The sequence below is a fragment of the Camelus dromedarius genome, chromosome 16 (assembly GCF_036321535.1).
Source record: "Camelus dromedarius isolate mCamDro1 chromosome 16, mCamDro1.pat, whole genome shotgun sequence".
In the NCBI taxonomy this organism is placed as follows: Eukaryota; Metazoa; Chordata; class Mammalia; order Artiodactyla; family Camelidae; genus Camelus; species Camelus dromedarius.
In genome coordinates this window covers 30,723,228-30,749,578 of record NC_087451.1, presented here as the reverse complement: position 1 = coordinate 30,749,578, position 26,351 = coordinate 30,723,228, and the positions used below count along the sequence as shown (strand labels likewise).

Genomic DNA, 26,351 nt, shown 5'->3' with positions numbered 1-26,351 from the left:
TCTCCCCCCACCCTCCGCCCCCAGCCCTGGTTGGGGGTGGCTGCCAGGATTCTGCTCTGGAACAATAGCCAATGCGGGGTGGGGGTGGGGGTCCCCGCCTTCTGTCCCAGCTGCAGGGCCTGTTCGTTTGTGTCACACAGCTGTGTGCAAGGAGCCTGAATGTGGCTCGTGGGTCCAGGGTGCATCTGATGCTCCTTCTGCCTGGTGGGTGGAGACCTGAGTCCCACGCACAGCGGCTGCCAGATCTGAAAGGCCCCACAATGAGGGACGTGGAGACACCCGCACAAAACCCGAGGAGGCTTTAGAAACACACCGGGCTGCTTCCTCCCATGTCCGAGTTTCCATCCTCAGAAGCAAACCAGTATCTAAATGTTGGAACAGTGCAGGGTAAGTTCCTCCCTGCTGGGAGGGCATTCGCAGACCTAGACACACTGCCGCGGAACGAGCACTCCCATCCTGGGGGACCGAGCCCAGGCTGCCCACCGCGGGTCCTCTGGGGGGAGCTGTGCTGCCTCTGGGCCTGGTTATTCCTCCCTGGCACAGATGCTTGTGATCCCCCACCTCGCCCACTGCACCCGCGCAGCTTCTCCCAAAACTCGCACCTGGCGTGGCCTTCAGTCCGGTCTCCCTGGCCTTTGGAATCCCCGCAGGGGCTCAGAGCCATGGCCCCTGCTGCCTTGAGCCTTCTTTGGTCCATATGACGGATGTGGGGACCGGACTGGTTGAGCCCACGTCCCAGCAGCTCCACTGGTACCTGGTGGCCTCGGCGGGCCCTGGTCCTCCCGGCACCTCTGATTCCAGGAGGAAACAGGGGTGATGGAGAGCTAACTCCTGGGGGCTTTGTGAGGGTTAAAGGAGGTACTAGTACAGTTAAAGGAGATAATCAACGTAGACAAGGGTGGCCGCACAGCCAGCCGTCAGGAAAGCTCCTCCTCCTGTTTTGCTCCTTGTCCTTCGTCCCTGGTGCCTGCCGGCGGTGGAGGAGGGCAGCCTCAGGAGACACACTCCCCGGCGGGGCTCAAGGACCACGCGGTCAGGACGCAACACTGGGAGAGGGAGCTACTGACACCTTTGCTAGCGGCTTTATTTATGACTTAGGATGTTTTCGGGGCCACCAGGGCGTAGCTGCAGAAGCTTTTCGCCAGACGTCTGCAAGTGTGAGTTGTGTGTACAGACCAGGCTGCTCAGGGCACCTCTCCCAGCCGGCAGACGAGGCGACAGGGGAGGGGCTGACTTCACTCAGCACCTGTTATATGCCAAGCACTGTGCCCAGCGGGGCGGGAGGGAGCGCTGGCACTGGCTGGCCTCCACCACCAGGCCGGGTAGGGAGAGGATGAGCAGGAGGGGGAAGCAGGGGGCTGTGAACTTCTAAGGCACACGTGCTCCGTAAGCACCATTCTTGCCACCTGAAGAAGGAGAGATGCACCCACATATGCCCGCTGTAATTCTGCACACGCTCTGTTTTGGGCTCTGCCTCTGATCCAACAGCTATAGCAGCTCCCTGTTACCCTCTCCTCCCTGCATTTATTGTGAAAATTGTTCAACAGGCAGCTAAGTTGGAAGCGTTTTACCGTGCACACCCATACACCTGTCACATAGGTGCTACCCTTAACTCCGAATCATGCTTGTTTATCACCTCTCTGTCCGCCTATCCGACCTTCCATCCATCCACGGGCCCGCCTTACTTTTCTTCTTGGTCTATTTCAAAGTAAGCTGTGATCATTCTGATTACGTCCGGAATCACTGCCGGAGAGTCCAGCGTCACTTTCCAAATTTCTCACCCGTTCGTTACCCAGTCCTTATCCTCATCCAGGACAAATATTTTTTTTTTTTTAATTGAAGTACAGTTAGTCACAATGTGTCCATCTCTGGTGCACAGCAGTGTCCCAGTCACGCATATGCATATACACAGATTCGTTTTCATATTCTCTTTCATTAAAGGTTATTACAAGATATTGAATATAGTTCCCTGTGCTATAGAAAAAAATTATTTTTAATCTATTTTTATATATAGTGGTTAACATTTGCAAATCTCAAACTCCCATATTTATCTCTTCCCACCCCCTTCGCCCCGGTAACCATAAGATTGTTTGCGATGCAGGACAATTTCTTAAGCAGCAAGGTCACTGCAGGGGGAGGGGGGGCCCTGGCTTCTAATCCTGGCTCTGTCATTAACAGCTGTGTGACCCTCGGCAAACCACTTTCTCTCTCTGGGACCAGTTTGCATACCTATGAAACTAAGGGGTTAAACTGTATGCGACAGGTGATAAACACTCCATTTACCAAGCTCTTGTTTTATGCCAGACACGTGCCTCTCACTACCACTAAGATGAGGCAATGTTGTTCCTAACGTACCAGGTCGTCACTGGGAGCTCAGAGAGGTGAAGGAACCCGTCCCTGACCCAATGACCTGGTGAATTGTCTCACCCCAAGTCTGCCTGGAGCCCAGGCCTCAGCACCTTCCCCATTCTGGGCACGTGCTTGGTTCCTGACGTGGCCGATTCCTTTGTTCCTCAGCCACTCGGTTCTGTCTGGCATGCATCTATGTTTGTGTTGGTGACTCAAGATTTATCCAATATGTAACTCGCCGGAGCGGTCCCAGCCTACCCTGGGCATGTATTTTTTTGGAGTCCCCTCTGCTTTATGTTAGTCTTTGTCATCTGTTAAGCTCAGATCGTTGTTTTCCAGTTTCCAATATCAAACCAAGCAAACAAAACCAACCTTGGGTGAACTAGACTGTTCCTTTGGTTTTAAGTGCACTCACCGTATCATAAAGCTGAGAGCCCTGCACTGCCCTCAGGGAGCTCCCAGACTGGCGGGATGTTGGGCACAGTCAAGGGGCCGTCTGGCTGCGCAACAAAGACTAACACAACAGGGGCTTAAGCAAGAGAGAAGTTCACTTCTCTTCCGGATCCTGGTCCAAGTGTAAGTGGTCCTGGTGGCCCAGGGCGGCAGGGACCCAGTTTGCTCCTCCTTTGCTGCTCTACCATCCTCACCATGAACCTTCCATCTCATGAAATAGGATAGCTGCTCCAGCTCCTGCCATCACACCTGCACTCCAGCCAGGAGGAGGGGAAGGAAGGGGCAGGAGTGTTAAAAGTTAAACATTTCAGCTCCCTCCCTGCTGGCCAGAACCTAGTTACATGGCCACTCCTAGCAGCAAGGGGGCCTGGGAAATGTGTTCTTTAGCTGGACAGTCGTGTGCCCAGCTGAGACTTTTGTTACGACAGAAGAAAGGGAGGCCAGATATTGGGGGAGCCACTGGGGGTATGTGCCACACACACCGACAACTCCCTTTGTATGTCCAAAATAGTGGCGAATCCTGGGTCAGGGATCACTCAGGAAAGGTGGCATTGGGAAAGAGTTCGTCAGGGAGGTGACATTTTCCCCGAGCTTAAGAGGAAGAGAAATGTCTTCAGGTCAGGGAGTGGCAAATGCTTGGCACACGTGTGCACCGATCTCCGCCCTGAGGCTGGGGCAGGCATAATCCATCAGTGAGCCGTCTTTCCCCCTAAGCACTGAGGCAGCTGCAGAAACCTGCCCCGCATCATGATGGTGGGCAATCGATTGGGTTGGCCTGCCCGCTGAGCCTGTTTGCCATCGCAGTTCCCTGCAGCGACAGGCTTCCCAGACTTCTCACACTCCCGAGAAGAATAAGCTGCAGTTACCTGAGTTCCAGCCAGTGGTGTGCACATGTCGTGCCAACGCTGTGCTCAGCGATGTCGTGTTGCTAGCTCGTACTCGGCCGTGGAGGGAGAATGTACGTCACGGCAATTGGCAAACGGTGTATAAATCAGGCTTTTCCTCCATCTGCCAGAGCAGGTTGTTAAACGCTTGGACAGCAGGCCACTATTTCAGCCTTCTTTCCTCCCTTCTTAACTAATATCATGCTGCAAGTTTTGAGTACTGATTTCTGTTTTTATAGGGGGTTCCTACTGCACAGAGCTCACCCTCCTTTGAAGATCTTGCTTTGTCTTGGGGTCACCGGTCTGAACGTCGGTTCCTGCTGAGAACAAAAGATGTAGTGATGCGTGGGGGAGATTCGGGAGACCTGTAGGATGAACAGGGTTGATGTTGGTTTGTGTTCTAGACAGCTGAAGCTTTCCTGGCAGATTGGATCGGAGGGTGGTGCTAGGAAGGTGACATGGTTCTTCAGAAAGGGGTCACGTGCTGAGGTTTTATAGGTCACTGATTGGACAATGCCGGATTTTTTTTCCTGGATAAATGTCCTAGATTATTCACAATCCAATAGTCAGACTTCTCAACTGCCGGACCTTGCACACACACCCCGCTGGCCCAGAAGACCACATGCACCATGTGTAAGCCCCGACAATTCTGTCCTCTCCGACAGCAGGGGGTTGGGCTGATAGCCTGTCGAGATGTGTAGACGTTTGGTGATTCACTGGCTTAGAATGTCCTCATTCACCTCCTTGAGAATGATGCCCCGGGTACAGCAATCTCCCCTTGGGTTTGTGAGCAGGTCTGTTCTCCATTTGTGTGGCGGCTTCAGCTCACCAGGCGGATTCCCAGACCCGCCCTGCCCTTGGGGCTGAGCAGCCCCAGATGTGTGCTCACTGGGGCAGAGGTGGCAAGCCCATGGCTAGGTCTGTGGCCATGTGGATGGGAGGAGCCAAGGAGACCCAGACTCCCTGGTCCCTGTGACCAGGGTAGACGTAGTCCCATCTGGAATGTCCCCACCCCATTCCCCAAGGTGAGAAATTTCTCTCTGCTGGAGAACAGCTGTGCTGAGAAGGTGGCCCAGCTGGCCCGCAGGACCTCTGGGGCAGGGGAGAGGGGTGACGCTTGCGGCGTCCTTCCTGCTCTGGCTAGGGGGCAGGAGGATACTGTCCCTCCCCCGTGTTGACACTTGGCTGCACGAAGCCCACCTCCTGATGCCCGCTGCCTGGCGTCCCCCTCCTGTGATGATCTGGGTTAGAGGCTGCCCCGGCCACTGGGAAAACCCATCGTAGGGCCCAGAAGGGAATCCCCCAACCCAGGGCTTCACCCAGGAGCTCCATGGAGGCTCCCGAGAAGTGCCGGGGAGGCTCCTGCAGAAGGATGGAGAAGGAGCCGGGCCAAGGAGAGAGGGCAGGCCCTGCCAGGCCGAGGGAGCAGAGGAGGATGGGCACAGATGTGTGACACCTGGCTTGCCGGGGAACCGGGAGCAGCTACCTGGGCATGACAGCCCAGGGAGGGGAGGCAGGAGTGGCTGGCAGGAGACCAGCTTGTGGACCCTGCTAGGGTGACAAGTCATATTTGCATTTTAGAAAGGTGGTCCCTCCAGCAGCTTCAGCTTGGGAGGAGCCAAGCCCCCCGACAGGGAGGCCTGCTGGGACCCAGAGCCTGGGGCTGAGTGGATGAAAGGACCTGAGTGTTTAGTGTTAATGAAAAACAAACAAGCAGCCACCCCCCCCCCAAACATGCTTCCCAGCGGGAAGGGTGGTACTTGGCCCTCAGTGGCCTTGGGCCACCTTTTTCCAATCTCTCTGGCTGTTTTCCACATAATTCACCCTCTCAGCTCCCTGCTGGCAGGAGTCTGCCGGGAGACTGTTCCCAGATGGGAAGCGGCATGGCTGCCCAGGGCCCTGGGGGTAGACAGCCCTGGGGACTCCGCGCGGGCCTGGGCCCCTGGCCTCCAGCTGGGCATCCTTTGTCCTCTGTGTTGGTCTCTTCCCGCACACAGCCCGGCCAGAGCTGGCAACCCCCTGGCCAGGGCCCTGCTGGGCCCAGTCATCTGGGCAAGTGACTCATGCTGGGGGCAGCGGGGGGAGGGCAGGAGGCGGGTGAGTTAATAGCAAACCCATTACATCCCCGAGGTCACTTCACACGAGGGACAAATGGCCCATTGAGGCTGATTTGGCTGCTGGCTGGCTCCAGCAGCACTTGGGGTGGGGAGATTTCATTATCCAGGAAAGCAATACCAGATTGTCGGGAGGGGGCCCCGCCAGCACACCCCGCTCTTCCTGCCTCCCTCCCACGCAGAGCATTCTGTTCCCAAGGCTGCGGGCCAAGCCCCGGAGGCTGCGTCTCAGGTGCAGCCCCACGGAGCAGCCACCCTCTCCCAGGGGGTTCAGGGCGGGCCAAGGGGCACATTCAGCGGCACAGAACATCCTCCCAAATTCACAGTGGGCGGGGAACAGGGTAGAAAGTTCCAGCTGCCCCCTACCATTTGGCTACTGACATTGGTCCCTTCCCACCAGATCTTGTGTTGGGGTGAACTGGGCAGAGCTGAGTGACTTCTCTTCTTTCTTCTCCATCCTTCCGTGGAGGTGTAGCAGGGGCCAGAGATGCTCAGTGGAAGTGAGGAGGAGGAGGAGGGGGAGAGGGAGAGGCCAGGGGCTGGGGACCCGCCAGCTCAAAATTCCGTCCCTGAATCCATGTGTCTTCCTTGCTGAGACCACAGAGGCCCCGTGCAGGGGATGGCAGCGCACCAGGCTTCTCTCCTCTCCCTGTGACCTGGACCTGCCCTCTGGGGAAGTTCTGGAGCACCTGAGGGTCCTGGGTCACCGGCTGAGGAGGGGAGCAGAGCCCAGCTGTGCCGGACCCTTGCTGCTTCCTCCGTCTCAGGCTTCTGGGAAGCCTGTCTGGCTGTGCAGGCCCAGACCTCCCAGGCTGGTCTCTGGGGTCGTTTCCTCAGAGCGACCATTTGATTGAAACCAATTTTCTTCTAGGGCCCCAGCGTAAGCCCACTTCTTTCCCTCGCAAGTTTCTAGAATCAGACTTCAGGTCTTTGCCGGGCAGGCATAGATGATGTCCACCCAGGACCGCCCCCCCCGAACACTTCCTGGGGGCCAGTGTCTCCACCTCTTTCTCAGAATGGGGAAGGTGGATGCCCCAAGTTCCAGGCCCCCAGAAGGAGCTGCCAGTCATCTGTATAATCCATGCCTCAGCATGTTTTCACTTTTCTGCTCTGGAAAAGAGTGAAGCGGATGCCCTCTTCAAGCAGACTTTAATTCTCCCCCACCCCCCTATCACTGCCTCTTTTTTAAACAGCCCAACTGGTTAAAGCATTGATAGGTACTGAGTTCCCCGTCACGGGAGGTGTGCAAGGGTAGGGTGGCTGAGCATGTACTGGGCAGACGTTGAAGGGGATTTCAGCAGGTTTGCAGATATAGGACAAGCCTTGAAGACCCTTCTCAGAGGGTGCAGAAGAGGGAGGGAGGGTGCCTGCTTCCCCACCCTTCCTGTGTTGACCAGCCACCACTCCTGGCAGTGGGCAGGGGCATTGTCAGGGCAGGCGGCTGCAGAACAAGGGGCCAGGCTGGCTGGCAGCTCTCCAGGGACAACGTCACCTTGGTCACTGCGGTGACTTTAAAAATAAGCGTGGCCTTAGAGGCCCTGCTGCCCCCTCTTCTCTGCTCGATCCCGCTCAGATCCCGTTGTTCCCGCTGACGTGGAACTAGGGCAGGCGGGTGACTCAGCCTTGTCCCCACACTGCAGCCGCGGAGCCCTCGGAGCAGGGTGCCTGCTTGAGAAAAGTGGCGAGGAGGCTGGGACAGAGAGGGCCCCTGGGGACAGCCTGTCCACCCGGGGCTGAGGCCTCGCCAAGTCTCCTGGCAGCCCCCGGGGTGAGGCGTCTGCAGGCTGGCACAACCACCCGCTGCTTCGAGGCTGGGTCGGCACCTGGCTGCTACTCCCCAAGGCCCCTTTTGCAACTCTGCAGAGCCGCTGGAAGGGCCTGAGGGAGTTTCCCATCAGTCACCGGGCTGTGGGGATGCTGAGTGTCCCCCACTGCATCTCTGTACCTCCAGCCTCAACTGGTTGCTCGGAAGTTGGGGATTTTAGCCCACTCCTAAGCCTCGCCTTGGGGGCTCGGAGTAGGAACAGAGGGCTGTGGGACCGTGTAAAGCGGCAGTACTCGGGAATAAAACGAGAGCCATCAAAAGCAGCAGCTTCTCCTCCCCCATCGTATCTGGGTGGTAAGTCACCAAGCCAGTGTCCCAGACAGTTGAATTTGCCAATCAAAAGCCCGTTGGACGTGCCAATAAACAAATGACTCTCCAGAGCCGCAGCCAGAGTTCAGCTGGTGCAGAGTCATCTCGCAGGGTCATAATTCCCGCCTGGTCCTTCTTCCCCCATCTTAGCAGCTGCCTTCCCCGCCCCTGGCTCCCAGAGTCCCCTTGGGTTTCATATCACTATAGTAAAATTTGCAGTGAAACTGAAAGATGGGAGGGGCTGTCCCTGGTCCAATCATCAGAGCCGGGGTGCAGGGGAACTCCAAGCTGATTCAGCCCTGAGCATCTGTCAGCTGCAGTGGGGGGCTCCAGGCTGGGAGCGGGGGAGGCCTGTTTGCCTGGGCTCTGAAGGCCAGAGCTTCCTTTGGTGGCTCGAGAGCATGATTTAGAAGAGTCAGACTTTGTTTAAAAAGTCCCCTGCCTCCGAGATAAGGGCCAGTCTGCTGTGGTCAGAGTTTGCAGGCAGGAGCGATAACTGGGAAGTTGGGGGAACAGATTAATCATGTGCTAAGAAAACGGCATTCCCCTTTAAAGTGCAAACTTAGGGTGGCATTTAAGGAAGCAGGCAGGTGGCAGAGGATGTTCTGTAGCCTGCACACCAGCTAAGGGTCAGCTGCACGCACAGATGGGCTTCATGGGCGGATTCAAAATCGGACTGTGGTGGGCTGACGCTTGGTTGCTGCTGATGTCACGGGGTGATGAAGGGAGATGGGGTCCTGGAGGCTTGGCCTGGTGCAGACAGCATCCTGCCAGTCATTCTGAATGCTGGGACCGGGGCTGGTCTGCGTGGTGGCTGCCAGGAGTGCCAGGGAGTCCAGAGGAGTTGTCCTTCTGCCCCTTTGGGCCAATTCCCTGTCCGGCATCCCCGTGACCCTGCCATCCTACGAAGGAAACTGACCTTTGTCATTCTACAGGATCTCCCAGGGTCTTGGGACCCTCAGGGAGCTTCCGTTGCGTGCCTGGAGGCGAGGGAGAAACTGGCACAAGGGGTCTCCTGGGGGACCCTCGGTGGTCGCTCTGATTGCAACCGAAATGACAGACAGGGAAGCCAGCGGGGGATGACCCGCGGGAGGCGGTCCAGGCAGAGCGGATAGCCAGCGTGGGTGTCCGGGTGTCCGGCAGCAGGAGGCAGCGTGGGGAAGAGGGGGGAGGCCAGGGGGGCCGAGTGAGCAGACAAGGCGGCAGAAGGGGCAGAGGCCAAGCACGAGGGTCCTTGGCAGCCGAGGTGAGGAGTTTGCACTGGACCCTGAGAGGGAACGAAGCTGCGGGAGGTGAGTTAGTCTGAGCACACCGTTCAAGCCTCACTGTGTGTTCTGGTTGGGGAGAACAGGAGCAGAAACAGCCAGTCAGTCGGAGGCCCTGCAGGAACGCAGGGCAGAGGCAATGGCCATGGGGCAAGAGCCAATTGTTGAATTTTGCAACATTTTGTGAGCTGGTGGTTAAACACAGCCATTATAAAAATTTTAATTAAATATTAAGTGGATATAGTCTAAAATATATGATTTCCACTTCATACCATGTATATATTCTGAAACACATAACATTAAAAATAAATTCTATGTAAATTATTTGAAATTAAATTATATAGAATTACCATACGATCGGGCAACTCTACTTCTGGGTATATACCCCCAAAAATTAAAAGCAGAGACTCAAAGAAATCTTTGTACACCCAGGTTCATCGCAGCATTATTCATAGTAGCCAAAAGGGGGAAGCAACCCAAGTGTCCATCGATGGATGAATGGATAAACAAAACTTGGTATGTACATACGATGGAGTATTATTCGGCCTATAAAAAGAAGGAAATTCTCACACGTGCTAAACTATGTGCACCTTGGATAATAAACCTTGAAGATATTATACTAAATGAAATAAGCCAGACACAAAAGGACAAACAGTGTGACTCCTCTTACTTGAGGTACTTTGAGCTGTCGGATTCGTAGAGACAGCAAGCAGCATGGTGTTTGCCAGGGACTGGGGTCGGGAAGGGGCGGACATGGGGAATTATTGTTTAATGAGGATAGAGTTTCAGTTTAGGATGATGAAAAAAGTTGTAAAGAAGGGTGATGGTGATGGTTGCACCGCAGTGTGAACATACTTAGCGCTACTGAACTGTATGCTTAAAGAGGGTTGCAACGGTGAATTTTATATCAGGCATATTTTACCACCATAAAAATGCGTTGCTCAGGAATTGATTTTTGGACACAAGTCCGCCTTCTCCCCAGGCTGCCATCCTCCTGAATAAAGCAGCTTTTCCTTTCCCCCGCCCCTCAAGAAATGCATTGCTCTATTAGGTAAAAAGATAAATTACAAAATTAAATCATGGGTTTATATAGCATGAATTAAATCACTTACAAGTAATATATTGAGAAGAAAGGTGATACACACACAGAACTCACCCCTTCCTCCGTCTCTTACTGCATTTAACTGTCACCTTTGAGCTTGAGTTCTTCACCTCTGTTGTGTCTGTGCGGTAGGAACACTGTATTGTAACGGCTTCTGCAAACTTGTCCCAGGTCTGCTTTCAGCGCTGTCTCACCGGGAGCCCCAAGGTGGCCAAGGTGCGAGTGTTGACACCACGGAAAATAAGCAAATGCTGCCTACCAGGTGCGGCTGCTTTGCTGGTTGTTAAACGTTAGGCAGGACACCTCTGGCGGAGGGGGCTTGGGCTCGAGTGGGGGCACTTGAGGTCACAAGAAGACTGGCCTGCAGATTTTCTGAGGTCGACACTTCCTGATGGCTTCGACGCTGGCGGGGTGGGGGGAGGGAGGGGGAGGACTCAAGGGTGACACCTTGATACTTGGCTTGAGCCGCAAGGTGGATGGCGGGCTGAGGAAGCTTGGGGGCTGTGGAAGCTCCAGCCGCAGGTGGATGGACCCGTGGGGCTGGGGCTTAGGGAGATCCTACTGTGTGCCAGGTGCATGCAGACCTGAGACCATACGGCCCCTGCCCTGGAGGAGCCCTGGCCTAGGAAGAGCCAGATGGCCCACTTAATAGGGTGTCCTGTCCAAAGGCCCGGTTCTGTGGGGCCAAGGGCCACCGTCCTCCCTCCGTTCCCCACGCCCCACCTAGCGCGCGGGGTCAGGGATACTGACAAGCCAGCCAAATGGCTGTTTCCGACCCTCTGTTTCCTCCTCCCGCTCTTCCCATGCTTTGCAGGGGTCACTCCACCTGGGCTGGACCTACGAGGTTTCTCTTCAGACCTGCTCCTTCCAGTTCCGGAAAGACGTGACCTGAACTTCATCTTACACTTTTCTCACCCATCCCTGGGCTCCAGCTTTTCATATTAAAACGCGCAGTCTGAGTACCCCCGTGCCCTGGATTCCCTCAGGACTGCCACCTGCAGGGCAGCGTCTGCTACCTACGATGGGTTTTGTAGCTTATGCGACATCTTTGGGGGAGGCAGCTTTGGCCTAAAGGAATGATCCAGTTGGGAATTTAAGGTCTGTAGGCACGTCCTGGGGCCACCGTAACAAAAGCCTGCAAACTGGGGTGCTTACAACAACCAAAAATGATTCTCTCACAGTTGGAGACCAGAAGCCCGAAATCGAGGTGTCAGCAGAGTGAACAAACGCCCTCTGAAGGCTTTGGGGAAGAACCTTTCTTTGTCTCTTACTCTTCTGGGGTCCCTAATGTTAATTGATTTGTGGCCACATCACCGCAAGCCCCACCTCTGACTTCACGTGGCCCTCTTCTCTGCACCATGTGTCTTCTTTTTGGTCTCTTATAAGGACACTTGCCACTAGATGTAGGGCCTGCTGTAATCCGGGAAGATCTGGTCTCAAGATCCTTACCTTAATTACAGCTGCAAATATCCTTACTCCAAATCGGGTCATATTCTGAGGTTCGGAGGGATATATCTTTGGGGGGCCTCTGTTCCCCCACCACAAGTGTCGTATTGGACTTGTGAGGTCGGTGGCCCCTGTGATGTCCCCCACTCACACCCTCCCCGGGAGTCTTGCCTTCCCCATTTCCCTGGGAGCGTTCAGGCCTTGCCATCCTTTTTTTCTGCCAAATTTAAGCTCATTTTCTTCTCTGCTGCTGCTGCTGCTCATTTCGTCTGCCCAGTGCCCCTACCAGGATCGTTTGTCCAGACCCCGGCCCTGAATTCTCATGCCCTGGGAGAGGGGGCCAGGCGGCGCTCCCCACTCTTCAGGGAATCAGTCCTTATGAAAGTCCCAGAGCCCCAGTTTGGACACAGTCATCAGAAGTGATCAAAGGCTGGGGGATGATTAAAGGACCGGGGACGGATGATTTAAGCTGAGAAAGAGAAGGCCAAGGAGCAACTGGGTTGTCCTCGAGTTTGGAGAAGGTAATTATTACTTGAAGGGTGGTGCCCAGCTGTTTCCCATCTCCTCAGAGGACAGGAAAAAAAGAGGAAATAAATGGTGTACAATTAGAGCAGTTGGTTAGATACAAGGGTGAACTTCCGGGCTGGGAGTGTGGCCAAGCGCTGGGTTGGGTTTCCTGAGGGGATGTGGGAATTGCCTTACCTGGAGGTGTCTAGGCCTGGCCGTGGCGGCCCTGGTGGTTAAGTGAAGGGGGGCCGGAGGCAGGGGGATGGACTGGATGGGCTCTGGAGCACAGTTGTGCCAACAGGGGGCCCTTCTGGCCTCGGAGGTCCGCTCCTTCCTGCCATTGTCCTTTGGGGTCCCATTGGGGAGCATTCTGGGGAGGCGTGCACCCTTGGCTGGGCTCCCCGAGGAGATAAGCATGAGTATGTTTCGCTCCACCGTGAATGGAAATGAATAATGCACAGTGAGCTGACCCTCTGCTAACCGGGTAGGACTTTGTGCCAGCTCTCTGGGAGAACAATCGCACGGGTGTGACTACACTCACCGGGTGCTTTTTATAAAAACACTGGAGAATAACGCGATGGACCAGCGACCCAGCTGCACACCGCTCCATCCTGGCAACCCAGCATCTTCCCATGGGGGCTGTGGCGTTCGGGGCAGTGGACCACCAAAGTCCCAAATACGGGGTGGACAGGTGGCCCAGAGGGTTGGACTATCAGGCAGTCCAGGTGCTGGTTTGCAGACAAGAAACGCCCCGGGCTGCTGTGGAAGCCATCCGGGTGCTATTAATGACAGTGGTGACTCCATTTCTGAAACCCCGGCTCCCTTACAGAGGGCGTGTGCGCATCTGAAATGTCTGTGGTTTTGCAGTTCCATGTCCACAAACTCACTTGGTTGAAAATAGTTCAAAATATCCAAAGCATGAGGGAGGGAGTGACTGCTTTCCTTAAAAAGGAAGGACTCGATTTCATCAACTTAAAAAGCTCCCCAAACCCAGCGCCTTCTCTGCAAGCACCCCCCGCCCCCGCATTACCAGGATGGTGGTCAGACCGCAGCATCCCCTGTGCTTTTGGGATCTTTCAGAGCCGGGGTGTGAGGGCCCAGAGGGGAGTGGCAGTGACCAGTTTGAGACCCAGGGTGAGCTCTAGGCACTCGTGTGCTGCACCCAGGGCACCTTAGTGCAGTTGTCCATTTGCTCAGAGAGGGCCATTCCCTGCTGTGAATTCTGACATGGGCCCCTGACTTGGGGTGGAGGCCCTCGGTCTAAAGTAATGAGGGGCCTCACTGTTTCAGCCAGGGGGAGTGGGAGAGACCCTCCCTCCCCCATTGTTGGTGGCAGACCTGGAGGGCCCTTCCCTGCTGCTTCTCAAGTTCCAGCCCATCCTTCTGTACCCAGCCCCTGGGACCCGCCTGCCTTGAAAGTAACAGGGGTAAATGCCCTGGAGGCCAAGGCCAGGCCTGAGGTGTGGGCCAGATGGGGCAGGGCCTCACCGAAGGCCTCTTTCTCCCTGGTCCCCAACTCCTTACTTCAGATACTTTGAAATATCTGCTCCGTATTCGGGAGAACCCAGCATCTAGCCCCTTGCAGTGGAGTGTGGGGGTGGCACGTGTCCCTGGCTGTTCTGACAAGGGTGCTCTGTCCTTGCCCCACGTCCCCGGTGGGCCGGCGCCTTTTCGGACACCCGCCCCCGAGGTTGCGGCAGCGACCTCAGGGGCGGAGGGCTGGGAGTAGGGAGTAGCTGCAGGGGTGCCCCGAGCCGGTGGGTTTCGGTGCCCCCTCCCCGCCCCGGGTCACGTGACTCTGGCGCGCGCCCCTCGCTCGTCGGCTCCTGGCCTACAGGCCAGGATCCTGCAGGCCGCCAGCTGGAGCGCTTAACCCTTGGAGGCGCTGAGCGCGGGAAGACGGCGGCGGCGGCGAACTTTGTTTGGCTGCGTAAATAAAACCTCCCGCAGAAGGAACCCTGCGCCCCAGGGAAGGGGAGGAATCTCTTCCCCACCCTCGGCACCGCCCCCGTGCAGCCGCCCGGCCTCCACATCCGCCCACATCTGGCCGCAGCGGGGCGTCCGGCGGGGGGAGGAGGGCGCCGGGGCCGCGTCCGTCGCCGTCCCCTGGGCGCGGGCCAGGCGGGGAGAAGGGGGGCGCTCGGGTCGGGCGCCCAGGACTCTGCTTGTCCCTCCAGCGGCCGTTTTGGGCCCCAGCACCCCCAGGCCCGGCCTTGACAGGCGGGCGGAGCAGCCAGTGCGAGACGGGGAGGCCGGGCCGCGGGTGCGGGAACCTGATCCGCCTGGGAGGCGGGGGCGGGGCGGGGCGGGGGCGCGGGGAGCGGGGAGCGCCGGCGCCCGCCCTCCTCCCCCATTCATTCAGCCGAGCCCGGGGGCCGAGGGGCTCCGGCGGCCAGCTCTGCACGGCGGGAGCGCGGGCGCGGCCCCCCAGCCAGCGCGCAGGGCCCGGGCGGGCCGGGGCGCTTCCTCGCCGCCGCCCTCCGCGCGTCGCGCTGCCCGTGAGCCACCATGTCGGACCCCGCGGTCAACGCGCAGTTGGATGGGATCATTTCGGACTTCGAAGGTGGGTGCCGGCTGGCCACCGCGCCGCGGCCGTGCTCGGGGGCCCCTTGGGGCGGGCCCGGCGCGGAACGGGGGCGCGGATGGGGAAGCGGGACCCCGATGGGGCGCCCTCCCACCACGCGACCCGCGCCCTGCGCCCGCGTCGCCTTCGTGGGGAACCCCGTTCGGGGGACCGCGGGGACCGCGCTCCCTTGCCGTCCCCTACGCTCGCCCTGAGCGCTGCCGCCGAGTTTCCTTCCTTTTATTGTTGTTTGTGTTTGCCGAGCGACGACAGTCTCCTCGAGGGCTCGCGGGGCTTCCTCGAACAGCTGCGGCGCGCAGTTTCCCTCTAGGCTATCGCTCGGTCCTCTCCCTACGACACTCCGCCCAGCGGCGGGCTGGGGGAGCTAGTTACCCGCCCCCGCGTCCCTCCCGCAGGACAGCCCCCTCCCCCACACCAGTTTCGGGGCCCGGGCTGAGCCGAATTCAGGCTGGGGAGGGCCCCGAGTGGACACGGCCCAGGCTGTGGCGGGGTCTAGTGGGAGGCATACCATGGGCTCCCATCCGGGCCTGGGGACATCCTCATCGGCCTCCTGGAGTCTGGCAGTGGGGCGAAGGAGGGGCCTGCGTGCCGGCAGGGAGCGCTTTTTCGTCCCCTCCCCCCTTCGGGGTTTACAAAGTGTGGAGAGACTTGGGGGCTTCTCCCGCCGGACGCGGTAGGGCATCCCGGTCCTGGACTTGTGTGTGTGCGCGCTTTCCTGCGCCCTCGTGACTGCCTGTGGCTCTGTTCCTGCATCCTGCGTCCTGCGGTGGAAAGAGAAGCTCACACAATGGTCTCCAGCACTTCTGAGCCAGATTTCTGAGGGGCGGGCCTGCCTCTGTTCGGACCCGGAGCCCCCGCCCCTCGGAGGGGCTCCCAGGCAGCCGCGGGTAGAGCCCTCTGGTGGGCCCGGCCTCGGGGAGGCTGGTCTGAAAGGATTTAACAGACACAGACGTCCCGGTGCCAGGCCTAGCAGGGAGGTCCTCCTCCCTCCACGACAGGGTCAGGGCTGGGATCTGGGCGTTCTGAGCCCAGCTGTGCACATGGCCCGCCTGAGGACAGCCCCATCTGCAGGGGCACTTCTGGGGACCAGAGCCTGGCTGGACCCCAGTCAGAGCCCCAGAGGCTGTAATTCTGGGCTAGGACTGGACGAGCTTGAGCAGCGGGTGGAGCCCGGAGTGGGTTGGGGTCCAGTGGCGGCATCCTGTGCAAGAGTTGGGTCTGTAGTGGGAGCACTTTTCTGACTCTGGCAATGAGCACTGAACAAGGGGAGGTCTGGGTTTGCAGAGATGTGACGGCTTGTACTCTGCCACCTGGACCTCTTGGAGTGCACGCTTATACCGGAGTCTCCCTGGATCTCCTCCCTTCTGTTTCTCCTGCTTGTCCGGAGCAGCCCTCCCGCTGCTGCTATTTGGGGAGGCTCCTTAGGGGACTTTCAACTCCTAAGTGTCCGAACTGGAGACTTAGCCGATCTGGAGATGGCTGCCCCCTTCAGGTCCTGCTCTGTGTACGTTTTCCTGTGGTCTTTGGGGGTATGATTGGCTCTTAGTCCCTGACCCAAAAGCAAGCTGGACGTAGGATTTCTGGGGAGGCAATGGGAGCCCTGAAGCAGAATAGGGAGGCGGAGAGCTGAGGGCTGTGTGGTCTTACAGCTGTCACAGCTCGTGCCACGTGGGTTGTCAGTGCCTCTGCCTCCGGGTACTAGTATGTAACTCCGTCCCTGTCCTGGGGTGCCCCATCTGGAGATGCTGGTGGCTTCTGCAGCTGCTTCCAGGCAGCTTCTCAACCCTCTCATTTGGTCAGAGACAATGGCCTCATTGAGACCATCCTGGTGTAACAGTTGGCAGCCCCCTGCCTTTAGGGGGAGGTTTCTTGCTCTAGGGAGCGGGGCCTCCGACCCTCTGGTCCTGTGTGCCTCAGTTTCCCTGTTGTGTGCCCTGAAGACTTGGGGTGCTCTGAAGGCAGGGGAGGCAGAGCCGCTGAGTGGACATGTGCATGAGTGTGTGTACGTGTATGAGAGAGTGTGTGTGTGTGTGTGTGTGTGAGAGAGAGAGGCTCAGGACAGTCAGCTTGGGGGCGAGAAAGGCGGCCTCCCTAAGGGCCTCAGGAACTGGGAGTAGAGTTGGGTGTTGGGTCTGACAGCCTTGGCAGACGGACGTGGGAAGGACGGATCCGAGAAGGAGGAGGGGTGTCTGACCTGGCACAGCAGCGGGTGATGGAGGCTGGCAGAGCCCGGGCAGAGGAAGGTCATTGTGGAGGAGGTGGAATTTGGTGGCAGGAGGGAGGGAGGGCGGAGCGCATTCAGGCTAGGGGCAGAGAGCAGGAGTGGGGGAGGCCGGAATGCGCTGGTCTGGTCCGTTAGGGGCTGGGGCATAAGGCAGGACCAGCCTGTGACCGCAGAGGGCCAGGTGTGCCCACCCACCGGGAGCCTGGACTGTCGAGGGGAGGCAGCTGGAGTGGCCAAGATCGGGGCTGGAGCAGCACCCGTCTGTTTCTGTGGGGCCAGTGGGGGTCCTCTGCCTGGGCTGCCCGATTGGTGTCTCCGTTTTTGCAAGGTAGGGTCAAAGGAGTGGGAGGACACCCCAGCACCTCGGGGACCAGGGATCCTGATAGTTCCTGAGGCTGGGGGACGTGGCCCGTCTTGAAGCTCATGTCAGTGGCTGAAGGACAGAGGCCCCCTGGGCCACCTCCAAAGCCAGGCGAGTTCTGAGCCCTAGCGGCGTTGCAGGGGGTGATTTTTAATCCAAGCAGACTAGGACCCTGCAGTGGCCGAAGGGCCCTGAGGGGGGTGTTTCCCAGAGGTTTGGAGCAATGACAGTATCCAAGCCGGCGCAGCACGCCTTGCGGTACAGAGGGGAGGCTGCCCCAAGTGTATGTGTGCAGGGTGTGGGGGAATGGGTACCCTGAGTTAAAATTCTGCTGACGCCCCGTATCCTGGGCACATCTGCCCTCTTCCCTGGGGAACAGCTTCTCTTTCCATCCTATTATTCCTGCCCATCTCCCTCCTCACCCTGGAGGATTGAGGGCGAGATCGTTAAGGTCTGTCACGTCACCGAGGTGGCACGGGGATTCGGCCCGGCTTCTATTTTGGATGCGTCTGTGGGTTCAGGTCTCCCCCAGGGACTGAGAGGTTGGCAGTGTCCTTCCTGGACACGAACCTCCCCACACCGGTCTCTGCTGTCCCTCTAAGGAGGATCTCAGGGCTCTGTGGAGACCCCCATGTAGGGGGAAGAGGAGTATTTTGTACTTCGGTGATGCGATTTTTCTAGAGAGTCTCACTTCCCACTTTTCCCTGTGCGAGGATGGGCCTCAGGTGGCCCGGGCACCTGGCGCTCCCCGCGTGGTGGGGCGGCGGAAGCAGTGACTCCTTCCCGGCTGGCTCCGGGACGCCGGAGGCACGGGGCTGTCGGCTGCCGTGTTCTCTAGTGAAAACAGGCCAAATCTGTTATCGCGAACGCGATTACAACTCGGTTCTTTGTGTAGCTAAAGCCCTTCCAAGTGCCAGCTGTTGGCCTACTTTCCCCAGCACTGTTTGCTGTAACCAGATTTGCATGCAGCGAAAGAATTCTAAAAGTCCTTGATGTTTGTTGAAACACAGTCTGGCTCAGGACCCAGGCACTCCGGTCCCGGAGCCGTGCTCTCCCGCCTAGAGGCTGTGTCTGCCCTTCTGAACCCTCTGCCGTCTGCTTGAGGACCGTCCCAGCGGTGTCCTGGAGGCCGGGCAGGCTCTGGGCCCAGAGCACGCGCGCGGGAGGAGGGCAAGGAGAGGGTCTCCTGGGGAGATGGGGTGGTGCAGATGGGCCTGCTTGTCTGGGAGCCCAGGTACCTCCTGGACAACGGCTCCCATGACGGCTGGATCCAGGTGCCCTTCTCCTCCCAGGAGGACGAGGCCCATAGCTTGGTAATGGGTACGGATCTGCCCCTAATTAATGCCAGAGGGCCTCTTGAGGGAGGAATCTGCTTTTCAGCAAGACTCAGGCCTCTGGTGAGTACAGCCTCCGTGCAGTTCTCCCTCTGTGGCCAGGGCAGGAGCCACAGTGGCGATGAGGTCACTCAGCTGGACTGGAGGAGCCAGCCTTGCCGGGATTCTGCTCGTGTCTGCTCGTAGCTACGAGGGGACGGCTCCTTTACGGGTCTGACTGCCACCCGCTGCGCTAGCCTGTTGCTCTTGTGTCCAGGGCCTGGGACCAGGCCCACGCACCATCCTGGTTGTGAGGGAGAGAGTGGACACCTGTGTGCCAGGTGGCAGAAGCCCCTCCGAGATCGGCTTCCCAGCTGGACCAGGGGTCAGATGTGGACCAGGGAGGTGGGGGTGAGCATGGACACCCCGTGCTGTGAGGCATCAGCCTGGAAAGGCTTTCTGGAGGACATGGGTCTCTGGAAAGGTTTTGAAAGGGACAAGTGGGCAGAGCTATCCAAAGGGAGAGGGCCTTTGGGGAAGGTGATGGGCATGGCAGCTGGGAGCCTGTGTGGTGTAATGCTTAGGAGGGCAAGCTCACTCTGCCATTTGACAGCTGGGTAGGGAAGGGTGTCGTGGCCCCTGAGCCTCAGTTTCCTCCTCTGTTAAGAGGGGTCTTAAACATCGCTGTCTGAGGGTTGTCCTGGGGGTATAGCCCACAGCACTGGGCCTGTTTCCTGCTCACGGGGCAGGGGGTAGTGGGTGCTGCTGCTGTTGGAGCTCGGGGTGTGGGACGGGTGGGTGTGGATGCCCGAATGCAGGAATCTGGTGATGGAAGCGAAGAGGCTCAGAGGCCACAGGCAAGGGTCTGTCTGGTTCCCGCAGGGGTGGAGGTGAGTGAGGCACCCACGAAACCTGCCTGGGGGTCCCTCTGAGTCCAGCAGATACCCGGGCTGCTGGCCAGCGTGGGAGCCCTTGCCTGGGCCTGGGGGACGCTCCATCTGCAGATGTCAAGCTCTCTCCCTGTCAGAGCGGAGGCTGGGGTCACGTGGGCTTCAGGGTTCCTTCACTGGGAAGGTCATCCCAGTCTCCCCTGCACCCTCCTGACCCCAGAGCGTCCCAGATGAGTGGACCACTGGCCTGGCCTGCAGACAGTGACACAGGCTTGCGCTGGACAACCTGACAGTAGGGTGAGGTCACCTGCCTGTAGCTCTGCTGGCCGCCAGCCTTGCTGAAAGGGAGTCAGGACCAGGAGCTGGTGTCAGGGACAGGCATGCTGGGCAGGGCATCCTCCTCCCCCAGCCGCCCTTCGCAACTCCTGATTGTGTTGCAGATCAGGAGCTAGCAGGACAGTCCCATCTGGGGCCAGTCGGGGTGAGCCAGGGCTCCGAGGCCAGAGCTGTGTGCCTCTAACTTGTCCTGGGGGCCAGTTAGTCTGCATCTTTGCCCTGCCGAGGGCGGGGGAAGCCTGGGCACCGGCTGGGGCCTCCATGCCTGGAGAAATGAACCCACCAGAGCACGAGCCCCTGGGGTCAGCGGCGGGCATGGCCAGCGCTGGGTGAGGCAGTCCTGCTGTGGGAGCAGTGGCCTGGCAGCCCATTCATGATGAGACATCACCAAGGGAAGTACCAACACGCAGATGGCATCTTTGCTCTGCAGGGGCCACGGACTTCTCATCCTGGCAACTGTGGCCTTGGCACACCCCTCAGGGGTGCTGCAGCCCTTATCCTGGCAATGGCTGAGCATAACAACCCCGCCCCCCCCACCTCTTTCTCCTTAAATGTCCAGCGGTCAGAGGAGACCACGTTCAGAGATCAAGGCCCTACCACGGTTCAGCTCAGACACCACCATTATTGCAAACCGCCCCTGTCCCTGGGTTTACCGGCTGAGTGCCCTTCACTCACCGTGCTGGGGGTGGGCTGACTGATGCTCAGAAGGGTCTCTTTGGGGGACTGACAGGAGCACAGGGCCAGCAGCAGGGACCTGGGGTCAGGTTCTAGGGATCCACGGTGGCCCCAAGACCCAGGATGGAATCCCACCTTCCTGCCAGGCCAGACCAGGTGCTCCCGCTGGGCTCGGAGCCCCCCGAGGGCAGGAACCCTGGGGGCATGCTGTAGACCCTCAGGGACCAGGTGGTGTGTGAATGGTGGGGCGGGGTAGGGGCTAAGGGATGCTGGCAGCCAAGGGGCTCTGGGGGGACAGGTATCAGAGGTTGAGGCCCCAGGGGATTTCAGTTTTTTGATTCATCCCAGAAACCCAGCCAGGAAACGAGTTCCTTCACTTCCTCTTCACAAAGCCACCGAGGAACAAATGGTCAAACAGTGGCTATCTTTCCAGAGTCCTCTCGGCTTTTCCCAAATTTGGAGGCTGAGTTGCTTATGAGACCAAACGGTCTGGAACTCTCTGGAACATGGTCCCTGAAGGCTGAGGATTTGTTATCTCTCCGTCCAAACAGACCCAGCGGTTGGTCCCTGGACACCCCTGGCGCCTGGGGCATTTCTGGGCCTGGGCTGTTTAATTTGGTCTGGACAGAGCCCGGTCGGAGGCTCCATTCAGCCTGGACCAGGGGACGGTCTAGAAACTTCAAGTTTGTTGTCATTTTTTTAAGTGCTGCCAGTGTCCAGAAATTTAAGAGGGTGGTGTCTGTTTCAGCGGTGGATATACACAGACAGCACACCCCCTAATCCCGAACAACGGAGCAGGGCTGCGGGGGAGGCGGGGAGCCTGGGAATGAGGCTCCAACCCGCCTCTTTCTTTCTTGTGTTTGGTGTTTTTCCCTGTCAACCCTCTTTGCCATGTTCCTGAGTCTCTGACAGCCCCTCCAGGGATGCTGAGACCCCCGCCCCATCTTCAGCCTTCTCTGTCCCCCATAATCTCTGGGCCACCTGGGGAAGCCCAGAGTTGCAAAATCCAGAAAATCAAGGGGTCTGGCCTTGAACGCATTAGTGTGCCCTCCCTGACGCACTTAGAGCTTCCTGTGTCCCTGTCCCCAAGGCCCAGAGCCTCTGTCTTCAAACACTTGGAATGGCCTCTAGGGAGAGCCAGATGAGATGGGGGAGGGAGGCAGGAGAGGTGGCCCCACCCTCACCTCCATCAGATGGTTGTTCCCTGGGTGCAGGTGGGGACCAGGGTGCCCTCAGGGCCTCAGGTGGGTCTTCCAGGGGGTGGGGTCGGGGTGAGGAGATGGGTTTGTCTTGCCGCCCAGGTCCTGGTAAGGCTGAGCTGGCAATTCCTGGGACTGGTTTCTCCCTCTCTCTTACAAGGAGGGGTTCGAGCTCGGAGCGCTTTGCAGCCAGTGTCAGGTCTTTTCCCTTAATTCTGTGTCTGGTTTTCTACCCCCTCAAGCCCACAGTCTTTCCCTGCCCTTGGAGGTGTGCTGGCTAATGGCTCTCTTGGCCAGTGGGCTTCTAACTGTCCCCTGGGGCAAGGCCTGGGGGTTTTCTAGCACCTCCTTGGCGGGGGGAGGCTGAGCTGAGGGTCCCCCAGGAATGGTGACAGGAGCCACCTGGAACACAGACAGCACCCCCACCTCCTGCCTGCAGGAGGTTAACTCATGGAACAGTTTCATCTTCCTTTTCGGCGGGAAGAGAGAGGCATCCGGGGCAGCGGGGCTGGCCTAGATTCTGGCCACCTTGCCGTCTCACCAACTGCCACCCCTGCCCCAGCCCTGGACTCCCCTGTCTCCTGGAACATGGTTCTGACCGTCAGTGGCCAGCAGACTCTGTGCCTCCCTAGGCAGGATCTCATCCTGCACTCCGGCCGGCCCCTCCCTGGCGCAGGAAGCCGGCCCTGAGCAGGGCTCTCTGGCCCTCCTCTCCACGTGGGTGGGCAGCTTCCCTATGAGGGGCAGGCCAGGCCCCTGCCCCCGAGTCCCAGGAGACGGACAGTGTCTACAGTAAAAGCAGACAAGTTTTCCTGGCTCCACACGAGGCCTAGAGGGGCGGCCTTCTCTGCTGTCCCCTGCCTCCAATCCCCCATTACAAGCCAGGGGAGGAGTGCTCTGTAAAGTAGCCGGGTTTTCGTGTTTTTCCCTTCAGTTCAAAATGAAGTCAGTGCTGGAATCCCGTCCTCTGGCGGGCCAGGAGGAGGCCAGAGTGGGAGAGGCGGTCAGCTCATCCATTTGTTTATTCAGCAGCTATCTGTGGGCGCCAGCTAAGTGCTAGCTCTGTTCTATGTTCTCGGGGTCCAGGCAAGAGTCCAGAAGGGTAGGTTCAGGAAGGCTTCCTGGAGGAAGGGACACCTAACCAGAGTCCTGGGTAGAAGTTTGCCAGGCAGGGTCTCCAGGCAGACGCAATTTGTTTGGAAGACACTGTTGTGCCCATACCTGGCACAGGTGCCCTTGGCACCAAGATGGAAGGTGATGGAAGGTTATGGGAGAGGACTGTGCTTGTAAGCAGAGTGGGGGCAGGAAGGGAATCCAGACTCCATCTTTCCTCCTGGTCAGAGAGCTGGGAGGGACTTGGGTGGTGAAGAATCCTGGTGGGAGAGGGGCATGAGGGTGGAGCAGGTTTGGAGTGGCAAGCTTTAGGCCCAGGGCCGCCATCAGAAAACCTCTGAAGGGGCTGCTTTGCTTTTTTGTTAAACTACAAAAGAAAGCCTTGGCAGGCCTGGAGCCCCCAGGGGCTGAGATGGGGAAGGCTCTCATTCATTCACACCTTTGCAGGCCCAGTGCAGAGAGGGCAGCGGAGTCGTGTTCCCTCCCTCCCTCCCTCACTGATTGCTGCCCCCACCCCACCTCCTGGCCCTGGGGAAACACCGAATTTTGGGGGCAGCTAGGGGAGGGCTGGGGACACTGGTGAAGGAGGGAGCCTTGTCCCCTTCCCCAGTGAGGCTGGGCTAGGGGAGGGGGCCCCCATTCAGATATTTACATCTCTCTTAGTATTTAAATGATGAGGCCAGGCTCCTGCAGACAGCTGTCTTGGAGCCAGCTGTTGGGCTGTGGCCTCCCTCCTGAATTTTTTGTCTCTGACCCAAGTCCCGGCCCTTCCAGCTGTTCCCCCTTCACTTGCGGCACTTCCTCTGATTCTGCTGGTCCTTGTTAGTCATAACCATCTTTCTGGGGGGCGGGGGTGGGGGTAATTAGGTTTATTTATTTGTCTATCCTAGTGGAGGTACTGGGGATTGAACCCAAGACCTTGTGCATGCTAAGCACGTGCTCTACCACTGAGCTACACCCTCCCCTCCATAACCATCTCCTGATTGAGCACTTACTACGTGCCAGGCCCTGGGCTGGATACTGTATCTGCAAAGTCTCTTGGTCCTCCTGGAGCCCAGCAAGGTGGACAGATCACGCAGGTCACGGCTGGCCTGAGACCACACTGGAAGGCAGCCCCCGGTGCTCCCAGCCCCACAGCTGCATCCGTCTACTGCTCCCTACCACCAAAACCTGCCCTGCCGCTCCTGCCCTCGCTGGTGCCACCTCACGGGGCTGCTCCTGCCTGGCTGGGGTGGAATTCAGCCTACCTGGCAGTGGTGGGCTGGCACAGGGGAGGTCCAGAGCCTGAGGCCTGGCAGGGGCTGCTTCTGCGCCTGTCCCAGCCTCACTGCTCTCCAGCTCGGTGACCACGTTTGTGGCCCAGGAATCACAGGGCCCACCTTGCAGGGTGTGTGGCCGGGGCTCAGCGCTGTGCGGGTGCAGTGCCAGTGTGTAGTGGGCCCTGTGTGATTTTATAGGCTGGCCTTTGGATGCCGGGCAAGGATTGCAGGCAGAGCGGGGCGATGGTTTAGCGCGCTGGCTCAGTTCGGCTTCACTCTCGCCCACGCTGTGCTGCTGGGCCGGCTGCTTCCTCTCCGTGTCTTGGTTTCCCACCTGAAAACGGGGTGACAGTGAGACCACTCCTTCTGGCGGCGGTCGTGGGAAGTAAAAGAGCTCACGTAACGAGAGCCCTCAGGGTCGTGCCCGGTGTGTGGTGAGCACTCAGTCAACGGTGACTGTTAAACACTCAAGGCAACAGACACGTTTTAGAGACTTACAGGACACGCCGGGCACCGTCTGAAGCCCTAGTGGAAGGGGGGACTGTCTTCATTGGCAACAAAAAGCCCACAGTCTGGGGGGCTCACACAACTCACACTGATTCCTGTCAGTTCTGGAGGCCGAAAGTCCAAGACCAAGGCTCAGGCGGCTCGTGGTCCGGCGAGGGCGCTTCCGGTTCACAGTTCACAGGTGGCGTCTTCTCCCCGCAGCTGCGCGCGGCGGAAGGGGAGGGAGCTCTCAGGGGCCTCCTTTATAAAAGCGCTGATTCCATCAGAGGAGCGCCACCCCACCGTCACGTCCTGATTGCCTCCCAGAGACTCCCATCTCCTGATACCATCCCCTTGGGGGGTAGTATTCAACCCGAGAGCTGTGGGGGAGCACCTTCAGTCTGTAGCAGGGCCCAACATGGATGAGTCCGGCTCCTGCCCTGGGGGAGGGGTGTGACCCTCTGCTGGGAGGATGTGGTGGCCGTTCTAGAGGGGAGGGGGCCGGCTGGCTGGAGGCTGCCTGGGGCCCTGGGCGCCAGCGCTGGGCCTCTCCCCTGCCTGTTTGCTGGAGCAGGTGAGTTTTCCTGGAGGCCCTGGGCTGCTTGGACCTTCTCTAAGGTGAACACAGCACAGGCCTTGGTCAGGTTTGGGGGCCTTGTGACCAACACATTCTTCTTCGTCACATGGGCTTCGGCCCCAGCAGTGCCCAGTACGTCCTTTGGTTTGTGACCAATCTAGGGGCTGGGTGGTGGCCGCTGAGGCTGGACAAAGACCTTCTTGGGTGCCTTGTGGGGGGTGGGGGCGGGCAGGGCTGCTGACCAGGGCTGCCTCCAGGATGGTCGGTGCTTAGGGTTTCTCGTAGGGTTCTCAGGAGGGAGATGAAAGAAGGCTTGTGAATGACTTGGGACCGGAACTTTAGAACCACAAAGGAAATTTGGAGAACAGATGCAAGAATACAGAGATGTGAGCTACCTGATGCCACGTGGAGGAAAACCCAAAGCAGTGTCCCTCCATGATCCTGCTTTAAAATACATGCACACATACACAGTAAAAAGTCAGAAGGGCGTTTGCCAAAATACTGACGGTGGGTGTCTTGGTTGTGGATTTATAGATATTTTTCCCTTTATTTTCTCTGTGTTTTGTAAGTTTTCTGCATTGCACACAAATTTTCTGTATTGCTTTTAGAGGCAGGAAAAGAGCAATTGATATTATTAGATACTATTTTTTAAAGTTCACTGTGAAAAAGGAAAACAACTCACCACCTTGCACCCCAGTTTGAAAGACCAAGGGAAAGTGGCTGGTCCCCGGACTGATGGCGGCCGGACCAGGGCCCCCCGGTCCCTCTGGCTGTTTCCAGCCCTGGTTGGGGTGCTGGGTGGAGTGCCGGCAGCGGGCAGTGCCAGCAGCTGCATGCTCAGCCGCAGTGGCCGAAATCTCAGTCCTGGACCCCAGCCCAGGCAGGGGTGTGGGCTGGCCTTCCCTGCCCAGCCCCGGCCGGGCCCCTCCAGCTCTGCCGAGTGTTGGGAATCGCTGGGCCTGTTGTTGTAGGAGTGAGGAGAGAGACTTGGAGCTGGTGGCAGACCCCAGAATGGCCCTCAGGGGGTCATTCACTGTCCTGGCTGGAAGGGCCCTTCCAGTCCATCACCAGGATGCTGAC

The 26,351-nt window shown here is 58.4% G+C and overlaps 1 protein-coding gene across 3 annotated transcripts in view; it reads left to right on the top strand.

Annotated features, from left to right (window-relative positions):
• SEPTIN9 (septin 9) overlaps positions 1-26,351 on the top strand; it is a 151,803-nt gene that overhangs the window by 43,599 nt on the left and 81,853 nt on the right. Inside the window, exon 1 of one of the 3 annotated variants that reach the window (XM_031469188.2) lies at positions 14,663-14,817. The exons of the other annotated variants lie outside the window; for them this stretch is intronic. Within the exon in view, the coding sequence (XP_031325048.2) occupies positions 14,763-14,817 (55 nt within the window). The 5' untranslated portion in view covers positions 14,663-14,762. Of the gene's footprint in view, positions 1-14,662; positions 14,818-26,351 lie in introns of those variants that run through there. 3 annotated transcript variants of the gene reach the window in all.